Raw genomic sequence first — 24,031 nt, 5'->3', positions numbered from 1 at the left:
ATGCCACCAACTACCTTGCATTGGTTTTCACTATATCCCATGATATCTGCCCTCCATGAGATCATCGTGTTCCCTTCTGATCTGGTTCTTTCTGAGATTCTGCAAATACCGGCGAATTGTGTGTCTGGTGCTTGGAACACTCACGACAATAGTGCAGAACTGTGCGGGTTCCATGCTTCTGTCAGAGATGGTGGAGAGCAAGGAGGGCCACGTAGGTTCGTGGGTTTTTTTTTTTTTTAAAAAGGTGCAGAAATTATGGGATAAGGATGACATTACAGGAGGGAGAAAGATGCATGCTGGGACGTTGTCCCCTTGCTCCCAGTCACCCCTGTATGACTCATTTCTTTCCCCTCATGCATTGCCAAAACTTCCCAAAAGACTGCACTGGATGGTGGCGAGTTGCACCCTGGAATACCTACCCAGGAGGAGGTAGATTTCATTATCTGAGTCACACTAAAATGTGGAAGAGAGGACTAACTGTTCAAGATCAGCCAAGACTTCTGTGCTAGAGGCTGCACCACTAGTCTGTGAAGCAAGATGTGCTGCTGTATGTTTTGCATGGAAAGTAAGTGGTATTTCCTGCTTCATTTTCAAAAATCTATTGCTGATCAGATGTATATAGCACTTTACAGACTGCTAGATTCTCAAGACACCTCTGGGGGCAGCTAAGTATTAACATCCCCATAGTCAGAAAAGGTGAAACTGAGGCATGGGGTAAATTTTCAGAAGTGGTCTCTAAGTTGGGTGTACTATAGACACTAAGGCCAAGTTATTCAACCATGGGTGTCTACATGTACCCGTAAATCCATATTTAATCACTGGCCTTGACTCTTCATGGAACACTTGCAGCTCCTATTAAGGATGATGGAACATGCCCTGGGTGCTCAGCGCCTCTGAAAATCAGGCCACTTATTTAGGTGCCCAAGTTTAGATGCCCGAAGTCTGACCATAAGCTCACTGAAATCAATGGAAAGATTCCAGCTTACTTCAGGCATCACTGGATCAGGCCCCCAAAGTCTGCAAACGTTGGCCCTGATTTGCCAAGGTGTTGATCACTCTAAGCCCCCACTGACTAAGTGCAGTTAGGGATGATTTACAACTCTGAAAATCTAGCTACTTGCACCTGAACAGGGGCGGCTCCAGGCCCCAGCACGCCAAGCGCGTGCTTAGGGCAGCAAGCCGTGAGGGGCGCTCTGCTGGCGCCGCGAGGGCGGCAGGCAAGCCTGCCTGCCCTGCTTGGGGCAGCAAAATACCTAGAGCCGCCCCTGCACCTGAAAATGGGCCACTTTTAACATTTGGGTCTCAGCCATTTTCCCAAATACAGAAAGAACCGCTAGAAAATCTGAGATGAAACTCAGGAGTTTGTGAGTACTGTTGCTTTGCTCACATCACACAAGAAAGCCACACAACTCAGGACAAGAAACAGAGCATGGAGCTTTAAACCACACGGGATTCATTTTCTTACCATTACTAAGACTCTTCACCTCAACATCCTGATTCAGTATTTACAATGTCAGTAATTTGAAATGGACAAGGAGGCTTCACCGATGTGTGATGGAGGCTAATATGGAATTAATGTCAGACACAGTGGGAGTCAACTGGGAGTTACACAGTGTGGGGCTACCTGGAATTGTGATTGGCCCATGGCACTGAATCAGCTCTGATAAATCTGAATGATCTACTCCAGGGGTCGGCAACCTTTCAGAAGTGCTGTGCCGAGTCTTCATTTATTCACTCTAATTTAAGGTTTTGCGTGCCAGTAATAATTTTAATGTTTTTAGAAGGTCTCTTTCTATAAGTCTATAATACAGAACTAAACTATTGTTGTATGAAAAGTAAACAAGGTTTTTAAAATGATTAAGAAGCTTCATTTACAATTAAATTAAAATGCAGAGCCCCCAGACGGGTGGCCAGGACCTGGGCAGTGTGAGTGCCGCTGAAAATCAGCTCACGTGCTGCCTTTGGCATCCGTGCCATAGGTTGCCTACCCCGATCTACTCTATCCAGTGGAAAGTCATGGGGCAGAAGGGGGGGGGCAGGGCTGAGAGCAGCGAGCGAAGGTGTGTCCGTGGCTGGAAAAGGCGGGGCTTCGGCCAGAAGAGGCGGGGCAGGGGGCTAGCCTCCCCAAGGGGAAGCGTCACCCACTGCCCATGTTTCTGGGTCTAATATAGCCAGTGCAGTTATACTGGTAGTCATAATCTCATCAAAGATGAGGACAAGAGAAAAATCCTTGCCAACGTTACGAGAGGTTATATATAAACAAAAACTTCACAAGAATACTTGAATTCTTACTTTAACAGCAATTTTGAAGGACACCTCTCTGATGGTACTCAGAGGAGGATAGAGTCTCCCTTCAGCAAGATGCTCCTCCATGACCTCTTCAGCGATAGACTAGAATGAAGAGAAGGTAGGTTATACATGTTCTCCATCAAGTACAGCATGTGCCCTCTTAAGGCTTTAACAAGGCAGTGTGTAGCTGAGACTTCAGTTGCTACGAGAGCCGGGAGCAGTCCTTGTAATCAAAAGCAAAATCACTCAAAATTGCATACATTTCATTCTGAGCTTCATAGAATAGCAAGGTTGGACGGAACCTCAGGAAGTCATCTAGTCCAACCCCCTGTTCAAAGGAAGGCCAATCCCCAGACAGATTTTTACCCCACTTCCCTAAGTGGTCCCCTGAAGTATTGAACACACAACCCTGGGTTTAGCAGGGCAATGGTCAAACCACTGTGCTATCCCTTTCCCTGCTTGAAGATGCAGCCCTTACAGCAAAATACCTGTGTACAACTAGCTACCATTTTTGAAAGAAGTGAGTCCATTTCTGAGAAAAAGTTGGCTATGTCTCCCAAACATGCCACATTGGCTATATGTTATCATCTGAAAACAGACATTTTTCTAAAAATACAGCCTACAACGAAGGCTGAGGAAAATGCAAAGTGGCAAAAATATCTTTGTGAGAGCTGCTGGCGTGGCGGGGAACTGTGGCTGCTTGCTTTTCCCTCCACTGATGGGAGCCAGGCACCTCCTGCAGCAGGGGAAAGGCTATGGCATAAATTCAGCTGTTTCAAATATGATCAAAAGCTTTAGGGGATTTTTGTTTTATTTTGGATTTGTTATTTTTGCCTGTAAGAAAAAATACCCAGGACTCCAGGGGACATGTGCCCTAGCCCGCCCCCTCTCCCCCCACAGCTCCCTCCATATAGGGAACCAAATACTGGCTCATGCAGAGGACTTCTGTTGGCACAATGGAAGCTCTAGCATCCTGCTGTGCTGGGAAAGTCTGCAGCCTTTTGCTGAGGGGTTGAAGTTCACATGATACACATTGCCCTGGGCCGGTTCCTAGCCAAGGACTTAACTAGACTCCTGGGGGGTCAACAAGCCTCATTGAAGCTGCTTTTTAATTTTTTAAAAGCACCAGTTAAATATAGATCTGAAACCTCTGCCGTGGTGAGGAAGATATCGTCAGAGATATGCCGGACCCCACAGGCAATAACTCCCAGCGCCACTCCAGGGAATACGTAGGCATTATTTCCTTGGCCGGGGAAGAAGGTCTGTCCACTGGCCAGGGTTACATTAGGGAATGGACTCCCACTTGCAAATATGCCTCGGCCCTGTTGAGAGAGACAGACACACACACAGATATTGGAGATGCAATGTCTATATTTGAGGGGATCCCAGAACCCAGCTCTAGGAGTACAGTGACTGTGATAGTAAATTCATTGATCATTCAGCAACAGCTCCATCACCGTTAGGGTCTGACTGCTATTTAAACGGACATACAGTTTGTTTGCCCAGCGGAAAGAGCCATGTGGCATTTACTTTCCATTTGGCCTGGTACCAGATGTCTCATTCTAACCTATTTATCTAGATACATACATGGCTCCTATCAACACAGTGTCCTTTGATGCAGGAAAATATTCTCATTTTACAGAGGAGAAGGAGATGTGCAGAGCTATTTAGGCCCAGATCCTCAAAGGTATTTAGACTTAACCTCCACTGAAATCAATGGAAGTTAGGAGTCTAAATATTTTTGAGGATCTGGGCCTAAATGACTTACCCAAGGCCCCCCAGAAAGGCTGAGTTAGACCCTAGACTTGAATCCAGATCTCCTGAGTTCCAGTCCAATGCCTTACCCACTCTCTTCCCCCTTGCCTGATCCAAATCCCAATGTTGCCTCCCATGAATACCTGAGCTAGGGCCCTCATGCATTTGAGGAGCTCACTGAGGAACACAGCTCTGATGGACCAGCCTGAGAAGGGAGTTTGAGGTAGGATCAGGGCCTCCCTCCTCTCCACCTAATAAAAAGCTACAACCCCAGCAAGGTTGTGTAGCTGGGCCCTGGAGGGAAGGAGGGTCTCTGCATCAGGAATGCCTCCCTCAACAAATCACCACCATTAACGCTAAGGGTATGTCTCTGCTGTGCAAGTGTAGATGTTTTCTACATCAAAGGGGGTTTTCCATCAATATAGTTAAGAATTCTGTCACCCTAGCTGCATCCACTCTGTGTGTGTGTGTGTGTGTGTGTGTGTGTGTGTGTGTGTGTGTGTGTGTGTGTGTGTGTGTGTGTGTGTGTGTGTGTGTGTGTGTGTGTGTGTGTGTGTGTGTGTAGTTCAACCTAACTATGTTGCACAGCGTGCAAAATGTTTCACAGCTCTCTGAACGGGGTAGCTAGGGTCAACCTAATTCTGGGGTGCAGACTAAGCCTGAGAGTTTATGAACGAAAGTTGCCCCCGTGGGGCTGATCAACTGCAAGAGCCCTGCAGGCTACCATTTTACTAGGCATGAGCTGTACATCAGTGGGGCTCTGCCAGGAGGTTACATTCATCCATGACCCACCGAAGAGCCCTCAGATCACTGTAGCACATAGAGAGGTTGCTCTGTGTGTTAAGTCTCTTTGGCTGTTCCACTCAGCTGCTGTGCTGGGAGAGACAGTCTCACATTTACCTCTGTTAGGTGATAGCACTGCTCGGCTGTGCACTCTGCTTTACTCGTGGGGTTACTTAGGGTGAATACGATGGGCCTGGCATTGAAAGATGCCATGTCCTTCAAAATCTTCTCCGTGAAAGCTCCTGCGATGGCAGCTACACCTAAGAAGTGAACAGTTAATTCCTGATTCACTCTATGACTTCCAATGGATCGGGCCCATGTTTCCTTAAACCTCAGCTCTTGTTGGTGCTCAGTAAACTGAACTGTATGACTCTGAGGGAGAAGGCCACCCCTTTCCAGAGACCTCCATTGTCTCCACTCTCCAAGTCAGATTTACAGTGACAAAACCACCTTCAGGACAAAGCCCTCCACTCCATCGAGCAGAGGATCAGCAAACAGCCCAAACCAAGTGTTTGTCTGGGTTGGCTTTCTAGCTATGCTCAGCACTATCCTTCAGGAGACCTGGCACCAGACTCTTGCTCTGCTGGTCAATTGGGGATATATTGGGCCCTACCAAATTTGCGGTCATGAAATCTGGTGTTCCTCTGTGAAATCTGGTCTTTTGTGTGCTTTTTACTATACAATACAGATTTGATGGGGAAGACCAGCATTTCTCAAATGTGAGGGTTCTGATCCAAAAGGGAGTTGCAGGGGGGGGTTGCAGTATTGCCGTCCTTACTTCTGCACTGCTGTCTTCAGAGCAGGGCAGCCAGAGAGGGGCAGCTGCTGATTGAGGGCCCAGCTCTGAAGACAATACCATACCATGCCATCCTTACTACTGCGCTGCTGCTGGCAATGGCTCTGCCTTCAGAGCTGGGCTACCAGCCAGCAGCCACCACTCTGCCCAGCTCTGAAGGCAACGCCACTGCCAGCAGCAGCACAGAAGTAAGTATGGCAATACTGCAACCCCCTCTACAATAACCTTTGCAATCCCCCCACAGCTCCTTTTTGGATCAGGACCCTACAATTACACCACCATGACATTTCAGATTTAAATAGCTGAAAACTTGAAATTTACAATTTTTAAAATCCTATGAGTGTGAAATTGACCAAAATGGGACATGAATTTGGTAGGGGCCCAGGGATATACAGGCTCAGCCTCCAGGAGCAGCAGAACTCTGCTTAACTCAAGAGTGCTCTCTGTGGCCAATTAAGGGCAGCACCAATTGGCTCCCAAGGGATCCCTATTCAACAGAAGGAGGGAGGGAGCTTGTGCTTCATAGCCTCAAGAGATGGGGCATCTTGGGAAGTAAAGGAAAAAAATGCAGGCAGGGAGGCCTTGAGAGTCGGACTGGACAACAGAGGAGCCCCTGGAACAAAGAAAGAACCCCCCCAAGAGCTAGACAAGTGAAACGGAGCTCCCGTTTCTGTGACTCTACCTATAATAGCTGTCGGCTTCACTCTTTGCACTACCTCCTCCAGAGTTCTCAGCTGGGGGTGGTCCTGGGCAAACATTTCCTTCTCGTGGTTCAGGTGACTCCTCCCCTGCAGGGAAAAAGGAACAAACCAGCCTCCAGCAGGTGAGAAAAGTCTGGATCGATTATTTGCAAAATCTTGTTTGCAGGATTTCAGTGCCTCACCCCATTCTATATTCTGCTATACCGCACTTATCCCTGTAGTATCTGCGCACCTTCCAGTTGTGTGTTATGTGACTAACATCTGTTAACGTGTGGTTTGTTCTCCCATCCTCTCGCAGGGGGGGGAGGATTGTGTGCAGTGGAGTGGTTTGTGTTGGTAAGTTTCTTTTTTGATGTGCACCTTGCACTTCGCGTGGAAGGTGGTGAGGTTAGTTTGGGCGGAAGTTCATTCCAGTGTCTTGGACCAAATCTCAAGAAAGCTCTGTCTCCTGGGGAGGAGATTTACAAAGTCCCATTGGGCCTGAAAAGCAGAATGGTGCCTGACTCTGCAGCTGGAGCTATCCCCGGAATGTCCAAATGCTTCTGGAAAGGGTATCAAAAATAGGAAAGCAAAGTCTACCTCGCTGTGTATAAGCAAGTGCAGCTCCATTGACTTCAACAGAATTGCAACCACTTACTTCAGGGCTGCCTGTGGCCCACTGGATCTGCTTGCTCTGGGTTAATGAGTCAGGCCCCATTGTACCCTGTGCCTGTTACACTGCATCTATCATGCACCACTGCACAACAGTGCAACAGAGGCAGATTTACCTTGACAATTAGTCCCTTGGAGTCCACCATCCAGATTTTTTTGATGGCGTCTTCCCTCAAAATTCCTTCCTTTTCCATGGCCATAACGATGAGCTGGGCTATGCCCATGGCAGCCTGAAACCCATAAGCAGAAAGCAAATTCCGATCATTTCCTCAGAGGAACGTGCCTCATTTTGGAGAGGTTTAAAAAGATGACAGGTCCCCTCACACTCCTCCCAAAAAGCACATGGATTGTAAACGCTGTGGGGTAGGGATCCTCTTTTTGTTCTGTACAGCACCTAACACACCGGGGCCCTGGGCCATGACTGAGGCTCCAACGCACACAGTAATACAAGTCGTCATCATCTAGCTGAAACGCGTCAAACAGGAGGGAGTGATTGATGGCTTCTAACGCAGCAGACTGGTCAAGGAGGTTGAAGATGGAGCATTGCCCTAGGATCTGACCAGGAAGAGGTTGTCTGAGACCTTTGTACTAGCAGTTTCAGTGGAGAGACGCAGGTAGAAGCCAGACTGGTGCGGCTCCAGGATGAAGCCAGCAGAGAGGAACTCTAGGCAACAGTGGTAAATTTGAAATGTTGAGAGGGGAACAGTCCCCTCTTTCTTCCCCCAGTCTCATGATAAAAAAAACAAAATAACCTTGACTTGCTGTCTATAGTTCTTGGTATTATGGTTTCACTGAGAGGCCTCACCTGAGATCTGGGTGGAAAGATGCCGAACACACCCATCTGTCGTGACTGTTAGATTGTAATCTCCATTTTACAGAGGGGCAAAATCACACAGGCAGTTGGTGACAGGAATTGAAGGCAGATCTCACAGGCCGCACTCCAGAGCCTTAACCACTAGCTACCCTTCCTCTCCCTGTTGTGGTGGGCACTGTACACACACAGAGGTAGAGATGGCTTCTGCCTCAAAGGGAAAGTGTGGCTCAACTCTGGCAAATGATTGTAAAAGTGGCATTGGGGAGTTCTGTGTTCGTTGTTCCTCAGTGACAGGCTCAGATTATGAGGAAGAAGATTTTTGTTTTCCCTAACAACCAGCTTGGCAGGCAGGCCCTGATTGTCAAGCTGGGCTCCTTTCAGTTCATGCATGATCAGTAATAAAGGTTCTGCAGGCCAAATTAAAACCCCACTGACACCTGTGCAGCCTCATTGCACTCTGTGGCTTTGCACGGAGCTGACTGTAACTTAAGTAAACCATTCTATTGGTGATGCACGAGGAGGAACAGGCTCTAGCTCCAGCTTCCCCTCAGATGTGCTGGCTCTGAAGGGCTAACAAGCAATGAAGACCATTCCTGGTCAGAAAGGTACATTAAGAGTAGGTTGTCCCTTTGCTTCTCTTTACTGAATTCCAGCCTGGCTGAAGGCTTAGGCCTGGATCCACAAAGAGACTTTGGCGGAGCACTGCATGAAAAAAAACCACTGGAACAATACTGATGTGCAGAGCCAAGTGAGGCACCCAGGCTCCCTATATAATGCATGGGGAGAGACGGGTGCCTTAGAATGTGATCCACAAAAGCCAGCATGCTAGGCAAGGGGCTGCCTAAAGTAGCCAATGGGAGAAGCGGGGTGTGTCCTAAGCCCTGCTCTCTCAGGGAGACAGGCACTGAGATATTTCTTGTGAGAATGAATTAGGTGACTGCTTCACACCACACAGAACCGTTGGCGAGGAGAGGAGGTGGTGCCCACCTGGTGGGACATTCTGAGATGGGCTCCCTTACTCTCTCCTGTGGAAGCTGTCCTATTTTGTATACATAATTAAACAGTGATTGGAGCAGGTGGACTGACCCAGGATCTCCCAAGTGGGTGCCCTAACCACCGGACTACAGACTTGTTCTCATCCTTTCTCTGGCCCTGTGACTCTATATATCCACAGCTTCCACAGGACAGACTGAGGGAGCCCCACTTCAGAGTATCCCCGAGCTTAGTGGTTAGCACACTCCCCTGAGAGGGTGGAGGTGCCTGTTCAGATCCTTTCCCACCTCTGCCTCAGGGGAGGATAGAATTTTAGGTGTCTCAAACCCCAGGTGAGGGCTCTAACCACTGGGCTAGAAATTATAAGGTGGTGGCACCTCCTTGATTTTGAATCAGACCTGATCCAATAGCCTGTCTTCCCCTGCTTTGTGGATCGCTCTTGGAGATAGGCCTCCAGGGACCTGGAGTGGTGTGGCAGTGCGCACACCCAGAGGCAGAAACTTACGCGCCTATAGGGTTTGGCAGCAGCTGAGTGTGACTTTTGTGGATCACAATAGAATCCAAAACTGGGACTTAGGCACTAGGGTTTGTGGATCTGGGCCTTATGCTTCAATTTTTACCCTCTTAAAATGAAAGGACAAATACTGTATTTAGGGCCAAACCCAGGTGAAGTCTACCTCTCCGGCTCCTTGGAAAACAAACTTATGGTCGGAGAGCTTGTTCTTTGTGATTCTTAAGGCTGCGAAGATGCCAGCTACTGCAACAGAGGCAGTACCTGAAAAGAGAACAGAGACACCAGTGAGCAAGAGGAGCAAAGGCAGAAGGTGCCATTCACTAAATCCAGCTGCTAGTTGTTTGAGAACGTGCAGGAAAACATCTCTCGGGTACTGTGCCCCTCCGCATCACCGTAGTAGTATCTGAGCACCTCACAACCTTTAATGTATTTATCCTCATAGCCCCTCTGTGGGGCAGGGCAGTGCTATCATCAGTTTTACAGATGGGGAACAGATGTGAAGAGAGACTCAGGGTGTGTCTATACTGCAATCAGAGATTGGATTACAGTTTACATGGATATAGCCACACTAGCTTTAATCTAGCCAGTCTAGTTTATTATAGCTAAAAATAGTAGTGAAGAGTGGCGGCATGGGCAGGACATGCCTTCCTGCAGCAGTGGATACATACTCATGGTTCTAGCCTGTGCTATTGCGTCTTCACTGCTATTTTTAGCCATGGTAGCTAGATGGAAGCTAACCCGGGTAGGCCTACTTGGGTAGCAATTGCACCTCCAGCTGCAGTGTAGACATACCCTAAGTGACTTGACCAACGTCACCCAGGAAGTCTGTAGCACAGCTGGAAATTGAAGCCGGGTCTCCTGAGTTCCAGGCTATTGTCCTAACCCCTGGACCTGCCTTCTCTCTTCCAATTCCCTTTCAGCTCCCTGCTTTCTCTTCTCCTTCACTTCCCTCACACTGACTTCTGGCTCAGTGCCCAGCCTGTCTATTAGCCCAGAGCTGGGGAGAAAACTACCACTCCAGAGTCAGCAGGAGGAAGTTGGGCGGGGGGGGGGGAGTGGGGAGACATATGGGGGGGAAAGAGAGAGGGTTATGAAAAGCACAGATCAGCCAGGCCTTGGCTATACTTGCGGTGACGTGTAGGCTGGGTATCCATAGCTATACACAGCCGTGAAAGGCAGGCTGTGTCCAGTCTGCGGTGTGTAGCTGCATACAGCAGGGAAAGGCTCCGGCAGGGGGGAGGCCGTGGGACACTACACTGCTAAAATAGCAATGTAGACATGGGAGGCATGGCCTTGGGCATGTAGAGAGCTGGGTAGGGCATGTGCCCTAGGGTTCTGGCATGTCTCTACTCGCTGAAGAAGTGCCTCAGCATCTAGGCTGCCATTTATAACCATGCTATGGGGGTGTGCAGTGACTGTGCCATAAGTGTAGACATAGCCTTAGATCCACTGGTGTAACAGCCTCAGCCAGATGCTCTGCACCATCCCAGCTGCTTCACCAGGACAGTTCAAAGTTTCCTCCAGCCTCCCTTCAAACAGGGTTAGAGTATCTTGGCCTGAGTCATTCCCCACCCCCTATGAGTCACCAGAAGTGTGTATCTATGGAGTCTGGCCAGGCAAAGCGCCACAGTGGAAAAGAGCCGAGGGAGTTACAGGCTGGTGAGGGGCTTGTGATTGCGACAGACACAGGGTGTATATTATGGAAACACAGGCCCAGAGTCAGGTGCAAGGGCTTGTGCTGATGTAAAGGCTTCAATGGATATGGCGAGTCTGCTCCTGTACCCCTCCCCTGCTGGGCAGCCTGGATCTGCCTCCAAGGGGCCTCCCACTGGCCTCTCCGCTCTCACCATGCAGTTAAGTAAAGAATTCTCCGCCCGCCAGGCAGGCTAAATACCCTGTTTCCCCATACTTCCAGCAGCTCACATTTTCCTGTCCCCCGCCCCTTCCCCAAGTCCAGCCAGGCAGAGTTTTCATCAGCTAGAGAAAGCGGGTGAGCCAGCCCAGTGGCTCGCCCTGATGTTAGCGCAGGGGAAAGTGCAGCTCTCACCCCTCCACCCACTCTAAGGAGCATAATGGAAGATGATGCTAATTAAGGGCGCATGAATGTGAGCTATACAACCACCAGATGGCGCTGTACCTATTTCAATGGTAGGAAATCTCCCAGCAAAGCTCATCATGGGATTGTGTGGCTGAAGCTTTCTAGTGTTAAGTGGATGCTTCATAGACTCATAGACTTTAAGGTCAGAAGGGACCAATGTGATCATCTAGTTTGACCTCCTGCACAATGCAGGCCACAGAACCCTACCCCTCCACTTCTATAACAAACCCCTAACCTATGTCCGAGTTATTCAATTTTCCCCCTCCTCTTTCCTCCAGCTTGCACAAAAAGCAAGGCTATGGGGATAGTGCAATTTAGTGCCTTATCGCACACCCTCTGCATCTGATCTAGTTCAGGAGTGGCTGCCTGTGGAGGAGAGAAAACCACGTGCTAGTGTGTTTTTGGAGGTACCTAACTCATGATAAAGGCACCCAGACACTCTGATAATTGCCATAGAAAAGTATATAATAACAAGCAACTTCTGCTACAGAGAAACCCTCTGCAAGGGGACTAAGCAAGTTCCCAGGCTATTATAGAGATTCCAGTGTCTTGGCTTTACAGAGCAGGCTAGTTGCTTTCTAAGTAGGCAATAGGGTTGCCAGGCATCCAGTTTTCATCTGGAATGCCCAGTCGAAAAGGGACCCTGGTGGCTCCACTAAAAGTCTGGTTGGCATTGCACCTGGGCTAAGGCAGGCTCCCTGCCTTCTCTGACTCTGCAGCTCCCAGATGCAGCTGGCATGGCCAGCTCCTAGGCACAGGGGTGGCCATGGGGGCTCCACATGATGTCCTTGTCCTGAGCACCGGTTCCGCAGCTCCCATTGGCCAGGAACTGCAGCTAATGGGAGCTGTGGGGGCAGCACCTGTGGGCATGGGCAGCACGCAGAGCCCCCTGGCCCCTCCATCTAGGAGACTGAGGGACATGCCGGCTGCTTCCAGGAGTCGCCTCATGTAAGCGCTGCCCGGAGCCTGGGGTGGGGCCTCGGAGAAGGGGTGGGGCAGAGGCGAGGCCTTGGGGTAGGGGTGGGGCTGTGGGTGGGGGAAGAGTGTTTGGTTTTCTAAAATCAGAAAGTTGGCAACCTTAATAGGCAACACTGTTATTTATATGAACACTGTGTATGTGGGGGGCAGACAACAGAAGGCTGTTAATAAAGAATGATGCTCTATAACATTCAACTGGGATTCAGGAGATCCAGGCTCAGGTTCCTGCTCTGCCAGACTTCCTGTGTGACCTTAGGCAAGTCACTTAAGCCCTCTGGGCCCCAGGTCTCCACCTGTAATGGTGGGCAGCATTGTCCTCCCTCCGGTGTCATGCGGATAAATTCAGTTAGGCTGTGAGGTGCTCTGATACTCCAGTAGGGATGGGTGTGACATGAGAAACCAGAGAGAAAGACAGTTTATATTTCACAAGAGTAAAGACACAAGAAGAGATCAAAGCAATAGGGATGTGCAAATGTGTGACTGGCTATTGGGTGTATTTCATCCTTTCCTCTGGTGTCTTAGGCCATTAGAAACCATTGCCAGTATGGTAATGTCTGTTTGGAGGCTGTGCAATTTCTTTTTAATGACATTTCTATACCAGCAAAAAGACCTTATATTGACACAGTTATTCTAGCATAAGAGCATGTTTCCTGGTTTATTTAGTTTGCTTAGGGAACCCGGTATGAGCAATACCAGGAAAAGCACTTTTCAGCCAGTATAAGCTGCATCTACACTAGGAGGGTTTACCAGTAGAGTGATACCAGCAAAACTTTTTTAGTTGAGACCTAGTCGAACCTACAGGATGGAAGAGCTACTGCCACCTAATCACGAGTCTGACTTAGCATAAATATTGAGGTTGCTTCCAGTCCTACACGTCTATGATTCTACCAGTGGCAGAGGTCTGTTTCCAGAGCAAATTGTCCTGTGCTATCACCATAATGTGTGCATCTAGGCATGCAGCTATGGGCTGGTTACAATGTAATTTATCAGAGGCAACAGTAATTTAAGCATATGATTCCTAGAGATAGCTAGAGTAGACGGGTAATTTAATTTCTCGGGCCAGAGTCTCTGAAACCACGAGATCCTCAGATCTGTACCAAAGAGGAATCCCCCATTGTCTGCTCAGAGAACGTCTCGTGTCAGTTTGTTTCCTGATATGGAACTTCTGGATTCAATCTCTTTGAAAGGAAAAAGACACCCACGTCTTTAAAGGAATTGCTGTAACTGAATGTCCTGCTCAGAGAGGACTAAAGTTCATCAACTCTGGAAACGAAGGAACCGGAGGATCCTCTGTATGTGGGAAGCGTTTCCTCTTTGCTCCTCCTGTACAAAATCATCATCCCCTGGCCGGCATTGTTTGGAAAACCCAGCGGTCTCTGCCCACTGAGATGCCCATTACCGATGGCAGAGGAGAATAATTAACTCCTTCCTCAGTGCAAACTTTTACACATTCCCAAGATTATGGGAATGCAGGGAAACTGTGCTAGCTTCAGTGTTGCCTTCCCATGGTGTCACTTCGCTTGGCTTGTTAATGCTTTGGTTTTGTTCTGCTTGTTCACTGGATTTCAGCAAAGCCACGACCAACAGCGGCTCAGCTGCCACTGAGTCACACAGTGGGACCATTCAGAATTCCTACCCCAACCTCTTGAGTGAACAGAGAACGCTCCAGTATCTGGCAGCAGTACTGGGCCTATGACAAAGAGACGAACAGATCCAATTCCATTCAGGACAAAGGTATGCACAGGCCATTTCATTACAGCGTTTTGACTGCACAAAACTCCAAATACCACAGTGAGGTGGGGCAAAGCAATTGATCTGGGGAGAAACAATTCCGGCAGGTGCAAGGGCAACGTAGGTCTCCATAAGGCACACAGGACTAGCAGTGATGGAAGCCTGGATATGGTCCAGAAACTGCATGTAGAAAAATATTGGAGAGAGAGAGAGAAATGAAACTGGAGAAACTCCATGTTTCTCTTGGTTCTGGCCCATGTGAAATTGCTTTAAACCCCAGTGGTCATCTAGGGGCCAATAGGGAGTAACCCTTATTGTTGGATGTGTCCGTGAACCCACATTAAAAGCAGTGAAAATGCAACTGGAACATGCTGCAAAAGAGACTTGATTTTTTTTAAACATGTGTTATTTACAAGGATTTAAGCATTGCGGGAGAGGAGCTAATAACGGGTGCCCTGACTCAGGCTGCTAAGTGATGTGCTTTTGAGCAGCCCATATGCCTATGGGACAGGGCGTGCCATTACTCATCTCTCTCCATTTTAGTTGCAGATATGACTGAGGATGGCCGAACTCTGCTCAGCTTTGCTGTTTATAATAATTCTCCTCTCTCTCCAATGTGTTTCTAATCCTCCTTCCTCTCTCCAACTGCAGCTCCTTCCCATTACTCAAGTAACAAAATTACTGTACCTTGGCCTGGGATCAATAGTTATCTTTGAAATTACAATTTCTGCAGTTGAAGCAATAAAGCATCTCTGTGGAGAAGGAGAGCTCACAGCTGGTTTCTGTAAGATGTTGGCTAATCAATGCAATAATTCCAAAAGGACCACAAAGGGAAAAACCTTACCAGAGGCTGTGGCAAGAAAAAGGCTTCAGCAAGTTGGTCTCTCTGTTTTCCAAACAGATTGAATGTCATTATTTCAGATAACTACTTCCTGAAGTAATTACCGAATGAGGGCCAGGTTGGCAAGTCTGTTTTTGAGGCGGGAATGGGGGGTGTTGCGGAGACAGAAGGGTGAATGTTCATAAATCATGATGTTCTTCAATCTTGAATGGAAAGCTCAACAGAGTATCACTAAATAGCTGACCAGCCCTCCGGAGCCCTTCCTGGGAGTCCAGAGAAAGTGTCAGGAAAAGAAAATGGGGTTGTATGTCTAAAAGCAAAGCTGATACAGGTAACCAAAGCCAGTCTAGTAAGAAGAAGCCCAGAGGCCATTTGTGAATATTGTGCTCATTGAGGGCTAAAATACTCAAGGCCTGATTCTCCTCTCACATTGGTGTAAATCAGGAATAACCGCACAAGATGTCAATGGAGTTGTGTTAGTGTAAAACCAGGCAGAGAGGATCACACCCCTCACAATTATATACAGCAAATTACATCTTCGAGGTGTTGGACAGGCATTAAATAATTAAGCCCAGAAACACCCATGTGGGGAAGGCAAGTATTAGCCAGGTTTGCAAATTGGGAAAGCAGTTATGGAAAGGTTACACAATGAGTCAGAGGCAGAGATGGGATCAGAGTTCAAGGGAGAGTTAGGTCTAGCGCTGATGTCACAATCTTTCCAGCATGACAGACACTAGTGGTTAATTAAGTGACACCCAAAGAATTGGCATGAACAGCGATCCTTTCATCTTTAACCACCGTCTAGTTCCACTGGGTCCTGACAAGACTTTTGGGCAGAATAGTTCCTTTTTGCTTTGAGTCCTGGAGCTGCTCTTTTTCCCCATGGTCCTCTGAACCAGTTAGGAGAAGAGGAAGAACTACTACAGTGTGATGGGCTGACTATGGGGCTGATCCTGCCCAGGAGAGAGGCGTGTAGGAGTGGAAGGGCTTTGGGCCTCTCAGCAGATGCACCAGGAGACATTGTGGGAGAAGAGACGTCACCTCTTTGCGTGCCTCTGGGCTGTGTTTATATACTTCCCATATGGGCCTCACGTCTAAGTACACATGGATAAGCGAGAGAAAGGTACATAGAGCAGCCACAGTTTGGGGCTAATGGCCACCCAGTTGCCTGAATAACTGGAAATACACACCCTAGCCAGCCCAGCAGTAAGCAGCACAGGGAGCAGGGCTGCCACTGTGTCTACTGTAGCAAGTCCAGGGCCTCTAGAAGTACCCAGCTGGTGCTCTGCCGCACACCATCGCAGAGCCAGTGGGGCAGAACTCAGAGCCACTTGCTCCAAGAGCACAGATCCTACCACCTGAGCTCAGGGGAGGAATCTCCAATAGCTATTAGCTGCATAGGGCCTATGACAAACAATTGAGCAGTTCCAATTCCATCCAACAGGAGCAGTCACTCACATGCGTGCGCCACTTCATCACATTATCTTGGCCTTCAGTACAGCTGATAGTCCCTAGCAGCCTTTGTATCTCCCTTGACCACCATGTCCAATGCACCTGGTGGAAGGAGCTGACACTCAGCTGAGCCAAAATTCTAATTACTAACCCAGGCTCTCCTCCTCCTCCTAGTTCACTCCACCAAAGCCTCTCAAGAATCTGACCCTTACCAACCATCAGGCACAAGGGAATAGCAAATGCCATTTTAACTGCTTTGTGAAAGAGGCAGCCAAAAATACGTGATTTTTTATGGACATGGCGCAAACAAGCCCCAGCTGTGCAGCTTTTCCAAACCTTCCTTCATATTAATCCTCTGCAGCCTTTGCCATTCAGATGGTTATTGGCGAACGGAGAGTAGCCGTCCCACATGCAATCCAAATACATAATTGAAAGTAAAACACAGCAAAATTAAAGCGAGGTGAAGATCTCAGAATATTTTCAGTTTGACCTCCTAAACTCAAAGTGTAACCAGAGTGCTCTTATTCTTCCCAAAGAGGACCTAGGTAAAAGGTTAAAATATAAACCATGAAATGGTATGGAGTCAGTCAGGCTGGGCGATCTGGCAGTACAGTGACGTGCTGACACTCAGATGATCCTAATTCAGACCCTTCACTCTCTAGTGTGACAGGTTTGGGACCACTGAAGATGCCTAGCAATTATCATGGGGGGGGGGGGGAAGAGCTGCCCAGCTCATCAGTGACACTGAAGAGATTAAACCTCCTTCACTTCAAAGGAAGGCAGAAGCCACTGCTATCCATTGCCTTAGCAACCTCACCGGGGACAAAACTGCAAGAGGAGAGTCAGTGCTGAGACTGGGCATCAAACACCTTTTTAACATGTCAAGTTCTTTATATATATATTTAATATATATAAAAATCTTGTCTCCCCTGAAAAGTGATTTTGTATCATGCACTTCATATGAGGAGCTTAATAGAAAGGCAAATTATGTTGGTCTTTACAGCATGGGCCATAAGAATGGTTCAGAGACAGGGTTAGTAACACTGTCCAGTGAAGGACAAAAGCTTAATACAGTCACAAATTTGTGCTGGTGTGTGTGTGGGGGAAAGTGCAATGTTCCATACCCGCTTAATGGATCAAACACATTGGGCCAGACCCAGACCCTCAGCAGCTCTATATCAGTGTCATTCCACTGAGGTCTTGTCTATTATGTAAGTGTAACGCCGACAGACGCCAAGTCGTCAGCAGGCGAGATTGAACCTGGAGCCTTGGGAGCTTAGTACATGAGCCTCTACCACATGAGCTAAAAGCCAACCGGCTCTTAGTGAAGGCTGTAGAGCAGGCTTATTTAACGTTCTCTCTAAGTGGTCTCAGTGCCACTAGAGGGGACAGAACACCACACCCAGGAGGTGTGTGGGTTACATAAGCAGCCCACATAAAAGTCAGTGGCACCTCTGGGTGCATAAGGGATGCAGGAGGGGGAGCTGGCCCTTAGTCAGCAGCAGCAACTGCAAAGTGCCAGAGCCTCGTCTCTCGCAGAGCACAGCAGGCCAGAAGGAGCAGGATAATGGAGAATCCCGGCAGGACTGAGAAAAATCTCCCCCTTTGCCTTCCCATGAAGGATGGGAAGGTCCCTACAGGGACATTGCCCTGTTCAGAAGCTGTCCAACAGCACATAGTTTTCTTTGTTTATAGCATTATATCTTCCAGTGCTCTCTTCCTATTCTGCTTCTCTTCCCTCTTAGTTTCCTGTCATAATGACCAATGCATATTCCATGTCAGCTGACACAACGAAATAAGATACTGTACAGTTCAATCTGCTGAAATTACAGAGCACATTGCCAGACACTAGTCCGATTCTACTCGGCCGTGGACCTGTGCCTTCAGCCTGGGTCACAGCATGGAGCTCTGGAGTCCAACCCAAACAGCTGAGGGATTCAGATTGGGAGGGCTGCAATAAACACACCGCTCATCTCAGCTAAGACCTGAGAGTAGCACTCTCCTATAATCCAAGGACTATGAGAAGACATAAAGAAGTTCTGAGGAATGAAATGATCCCTGTGCACAGTGTGCATTTCAGTTTCATTGTGCAACTGCTTTATATAGATAGCCAAGATTTTCAGAAGTGGCTACTGATTTGGGGTTTTCATCCTGAGACACCTTAAAGAGGTCTCATTTGCAGAGGGTGGGTGTGCTGCCCTTTCTGAAAATCAGGCTGTCCATAAGGACACCCAGAAACAGAAGCACTCAAAATCAATGGTCCCTTTTGAAAAATCTTAGTAAATATTATTATTCCATCAAAAAACTAATGGAGAGAGAACATCCAAGTTACTTAAAAGTAAGGAAATGCCAAAGTAGGGACAGCCAGGCATCCTTATCTCTGCCCCTATGTCTATATCCATGATCTAGTCCCTTAATTACATGATCAAATACTGCTTGTCAAGAGCACATCATAATTTTTTTCTGCAATTGTGGATACACTTTGCACAACAACCTATTCTACTAAGTACTGCTCTGGGCATGGCAGATGATCAGAGCCCACAAAAGTCATCCATATTCTTGATGGACAGCAAATAAGTGGAGCTCCTTGGTCCTGTTCCATGTGACGAGTACCTTTACTGAAGCAAGGGCCCTGGCAAGACCTGTTCCTTTAATCCATTGGTGTGTAGCGTTTTCCAAGACATGCACAAAAATTTCAGCAGTGTAAGCCAGACCTCCCACATTCAAGTCCACAGAAAGATTTCTTTTGGTTTGGATGGTACTGGATCATCACACACTTCAGCACACACTTTAGAAGGCTGAGCTGAATAAGACAAAGCTCTCGACTGAACAGTGAACGAGGCATGTAGCCATGAAGCTTTAGAATTGGGCAGATTTACATGAGGCAGGGCTCCGACAGGCTCCTGCTTAATTCAACAGGTGCTTTCCTCTATATAGTGATGAGGCAGAAACATATAGAGTCCTGTCTCAATAGTGCACAAAGTTTATTCCACTGCAGGAGTTCTGAATTGTCTCCTTTCTCTTCCCCATTGGCTGTGGCAGGGCCAGCTCCAGGGGTTTTGCTGCCCCAAGCAGCCAAAAAAAAAAAAAAGCTGCAATCGCAATCTGCGGCAATTCAGCGGGAGGTCCTTCACTCCGAGCAGGAGCGAAGAACCCTCCGCCGAATTGCAGCCGAATACCTGGACATGCCGCCCCCCTCCGGAGTGGCCACCCCAAGCACCTGCTTGCTAAGCCGGTGCCTGAAGCCGGCCCTGGTCTGTGGGTAAGGGAAGTACACAAACTACAGAAGGGTAGGATATTCCCGATGCCTCTCCAGTCAGACATCCTGCTGCTCAGCGCATCCCTGACTTTTCAACAGGGTGAAGGAACAGTCAAAAAATAATCCGTTTTAGCTGAAATCCCAGCTGCTGCCCCATGAATGAACCGAGACTGGGCTGAGAAAGGAGTGATGTCATCATCCCCGGGGAGAAATGAGGAGCAGTCCCTGAATGGGGAACACCCACGCAGCAGGGCACTGTGAGCCAGCTCCTGCCTCAGGCCTGGGCTAATGGGTTTCGTAATAAAAACAATCACCTCTTCCCAGTCTGTGATACATACATGGCAAACTTCCCACTCTGCATTAGCAGGCCGGACAGGGCAGGGGAAGGGTTTTTATCCTCGGAGTCAATCTCACTGCGTTGCGTTAGGATACTCTCTGCAGGAAGTCAATATTGTTAACCAAACAATGGTGGGAATTAATCTTTCAAGAGATGGCATCTTTTCTCTCAGACACCCACGGCCAAAGAAAGGGAGGCCGAAGTGATTCTGAGGGGTGGGATTTATACATTCTTCACACACCTTCAGTATGGGCGTTTGTCAGACCCGCTAATCCTCTCAGATTCTTGTTTCGCTGCATCGCCACTACTAAGCCGGGACGACCTCGCAGTGCAGATGCAGCCTACTCCAATGGAAGGGGTTTTTCCATGGCTGTACTGCCTCCCAAAATGATGGCAGCTATGTGACAGAAGCACTCTTCTGTCAACGTAGCTTTGTCTACACTGGGGTGGGTAGCATAGATAGATGGTTTTTCCACACCCCTGCCCGACGCGGCTATACCAACCTAACTCTTGTGCATTTATCAGGCCTTAGATTCAAATCCACTTATTGATGGTGAATTTCCCCTGTGACTTTGGCCAAGAAGCTTGGACTGGTGCAACTCGAGCCTGCTTGCACCATTTTAGCTAACAGCGTGTTTTTAAATCTGATTTTGTGAAACCTGTGCAAGCCCCTGTATGGACACTGTTAAGCTAAATCCATATAAGTCAGGTTCAGGTTGAAGTAAATCTATTCCTTAATGACTTGAGCTAAACTGAAGCAAAAGTGCTTACACACAGGGCCGAGCACTGGTTTAACTAAATCATTTAAAACCTGACTGAAGTTAAATTGGCACAAGTTTGAAATGTAGACAAGCCCTGAGCTACAAAGGGATAAGAAGAGAGGGGCAGAGCAGGAAAAGTAGGAAAGAGGAGGGCATAAATTAAAGTCAGACTCCCCCCACTTTATCCCACACCTGCACTACACCTCTGTGGTATATAGGTTATCCTGGCTTAGACTCAGTGGCCAGACTCAGAGGGGATGAGTGAGGGGATGAGAATTACAAGACAGTATGAGTCCGTGAGTGTAACTGAATGTAGAGAGGCCTAGAAGAAGCTTCCTTCAATGCAGTCACACACTTCTGGACTTGTCCTCCCCCCCTTTTGCTGTCTGACATACAATTAAAAGGCAAACTCATAAACCCCCCAAGACAATGGTTAACTTCCCTGACACATCTCATAGCTACCCAAATGATTAATGAGCAGTTGCTTCCTCATCTGGTACAATGCAACCAGCCCCAGCTTGTGTGCTTTGCTGTAGGGGAGATCAGGAAGCTTGGGAAGTGGGAAGTGTCTATTGTTTTAGCGTGTGGGGATTTTTGCCTATTAACCAATTTCCTAAGGGCCAGATCTTCAAAGATGCACATATGCAACTGCACATACCTAACGGAGGAGCACCAATCAATACCTGTGCACTGCCAGAGCGCTGCATTGCCACCCCCAAATCCTGCCTTCCTTCATAGTGGAACCAAGCCAGCAGTGCTGCCAGGGGGTGCTCTGGCAAGTTAGATACAGAGTTTGCTCCCAGGCACTCAACTGTGGGGTCTCCTCAGAGAGGGTGTTAATCCTCTCCCTAGATAGGCTCTCCACACCATATGCCCTGTCCCCCAGGCTCAGAGCTGCCATGTCCTTTTCATCTCCTCCCTCTCTTCCCTTGCACTGACAGTCACCCAATCCTGCCACTCTTCCCTTTGCAAATCTCAAAAAAGCCTGCCCAACCCTCTCTAGCCCCCTCACCAAAACTCTTGTCTGGGCCACAATTTTCTCCTTCGTACTTTGTCTAGATACTTATCACCACAGCATCTGAGCCCCTCTCCTCTGGCTTACTGAGCTCTCCCCCATCTCACCCCTCTTCAATCCATTCCCTCTGTGCTCCAGCCAAGCCCAGTCCTTCTAATCTCTACTAGCTCCACAACTCCCCTCCCCGCATATCAAATTTAAGCTTTGTCCTGGCTCTCAAGGGCTTGCAAAATTTGGCTCCTGCTTCCTGGTCTGCACTCGCCTCCTTCCTCTGTCCTCTTCACTCCACCCAAGCTCCATGGATCTACCATCCCCTTCTGTGTTCTTCTCCTATTCTTTGTTTCTTGGACTTCTTCCCCGTTACTCCACGTCTCCCTTTCCCAGTCTGACATGTCTCCACAAAATCCCTCCTCAGAACATGGTTCTTCCAGGATGACTGCTCATCCTACCTCTCTCTCCCATACACCTTCATTCCCCAAAGTCCCTCTGGGGGCCTGATCGCTCTTGGAACTTCATCGCTGTGAAGGACCTGTTAGACAGCACTGCAGAATGCTGCTGGAAGGAGTGTGTACATAGATACCTCTGGGAAGCACCTTGTGTAGGGACAGACCTTGTGTGAAACTGGTACTGGCACAACATTTCCTTTCAATCTTTTTCAGACACAGATTAGGACAAGTCCCATTGTTTGTAAATAGCTGATTAAGATCAACCCTCTGAAACTCCTGCGTGTGCCAGTCAGGACTAGAAAAGGAAGAAAAAGGCAAAGAGACAAGAAGGAGAGGAAAAGAGCTGCCAGTTTCTAATGCGATAGGAAGATCCTGCTCTTAACTTGAACAATACCCCCTTCCACGTGTTGAGGGAAACTGGGGGGCACTGTGGGCTCTGGGACTGAGATGGGACTGGGGTTCTAATCCTGGCTTTGTCACTCTCTCTGTTCCGTGGTTTTGGAAGAGTCACATTAATCTCTCTGGGGAAAATTCTGCTTTTAGTTTCCTTAGTGAACATCCACAGTATCTCCATTTAACACTTTTCAAAATACATTACTGTGCTTTTGTTTACATTGTTATTGCTTGTGTGCACGCTCTATCAGGCTCAGCAGAAATTTGAGCTCAGTATATTTAATGGCCCTGTGAACTCAGTTGCATTTCCCTGTGAATCAGTCAGGATTGCATTGGCACTTACCCTGAATGTCATCGTTGAAGGTACAGTATCTGTTGCGGTATTTGTTGAGAAGACGGAAAGCATTGGCATTGGCAAAATCTTCAAACTGGATCAAGCAATTCATGCCATACCTGTAGTTTAAAGGACAATTAGAAGTGGATAAAAACCTCCACAATACTGGAAGAGAAGCAAATATCTGCTAAAATATTTTTGTTAAGACAACATGGCTGTATGTATAGAAAATATATATAGAAAAAAGACTAGTGGAGATAACCATCCAAGGAAGTGGTATATTGAGAGTGCCTATGTTGGACATCAAAATCATCCACTCTAATCAGAGGGCTTGTCTCCACTTACCGGGGGATCAGCGAGTGGCAATCGATCCATCAAGGGTCAATTTAGAGGGTCTAGTGAAGACCCGCTAAATCGACCGCTGATCGCTCTCCCGTCGACTCCAGTAATCCAACAGAACAAGAAGCATAAGGTAAGTCACCGCAATAGCATGAGGTAAGTAGACACCACAATAAGTCGACCTAAGGTATGTCAATTCCAGCTACATTATTCACTTAGCCCCATAGTGCAGACCTGCCCAGAGACTTTGCTGCCACTCTAGGGAAATATATTTTAATTTGCACAGCATCAAGCCCTCCCATCTGAGTATCTCAATGTGCTGCAGAAATGACAATGAGTTAAGTCTCATAACATCACACCTGGAGATAAAGAAGTTTTCAAGAGGAGGAAACTGAGGCACAGAAAAATTAGGTGACTTCCCAAGGTCACATAGGGAGTCAGTTGCAGAAATTGGACTCTGATTTGCTGACTCCTTGCCTGTGTTTTAAGCATGAGATTATCATAGACTCATAGACTCACAGGTCAGAAGGGACCAATATGATCATCTAGTCTGACCTCCTGCACAAGGCAGGCCACAGAACCCTACCCATCCACTTTTATAACAACCTCTAACCCAGGACTGAGTTATTGAAATCCTCAAAATTGGTTTGAAGACCTCAAGCTGCAGAGAATCCACCAGCAAGCGACCCATGCCCCACGCTGCAGGGGAAGGCGAAAAACCCTCCAGGGCCCCTGCCAATCCGCCCTGGAG

General features: G+C 47.9%; 1 protein-coding gene across 2 annotated transcripts in view; it reads right to left on the bottom strand.

Moving 5' to 3' along the window:
• Positions 1-24,031, bottom strand: part of ME3 (malic enzyme 3) — a 200,944-nt gene that overhangs the window by 5,650 nt on the left and 171,263 nt on the right. For both annotated transcript variants that reach the window (XM_050941335.1, XM_050941326.1), the window contains exons 7-13: positions 22,951-23,060; positions 9,460-9,557; positions 7,092-7,205; positions 6,306-6,411; positions 4,945-5,087; positions 3,438-3,611; positions 2,293-2,391 (exon numbers count right to left, since the gene is read on the bottom strand). In XM_050941335.1, the coding sequence (XP_050797292.1) occupies positions 2,293-2,391; positions 3,438-3,611; positions 4,945-5,087; positions 6,306-6,411; positions 7,092-7,205; positions 9,460-9,557; positions 22,951-23,060 (844 nt within the window). The remainder of the gene's footprint in view (positions 1-2,292; positions 2,392-3,437; positions 3,612-4,944; positions 5,088-6,305; positions 6,412-7,091; positions 7,206-9,459; positions 9,558-22,950; positions 23,061-24,031) is intronic.

Source organism: Gopherus flavomarginatus, chromosome 1 (assembly GCF_025201925.1).
Source record: "Gopherus flavomarginatus isolate rGopFla2 chromosome 1, rGopFla2.mat.asm, whole genome shotgun sequence".
In the NCBI taxonomy this organism is placed as follows: domain Eukaryota; kingdom Metazoa; phylum Chordata; order Testudines; family Testudinidae; genus Gopherus; species Gopherus flavomarginatus.
This window is presented reverse-complemented; position numbering and strand designations above follow the sequence as displayed.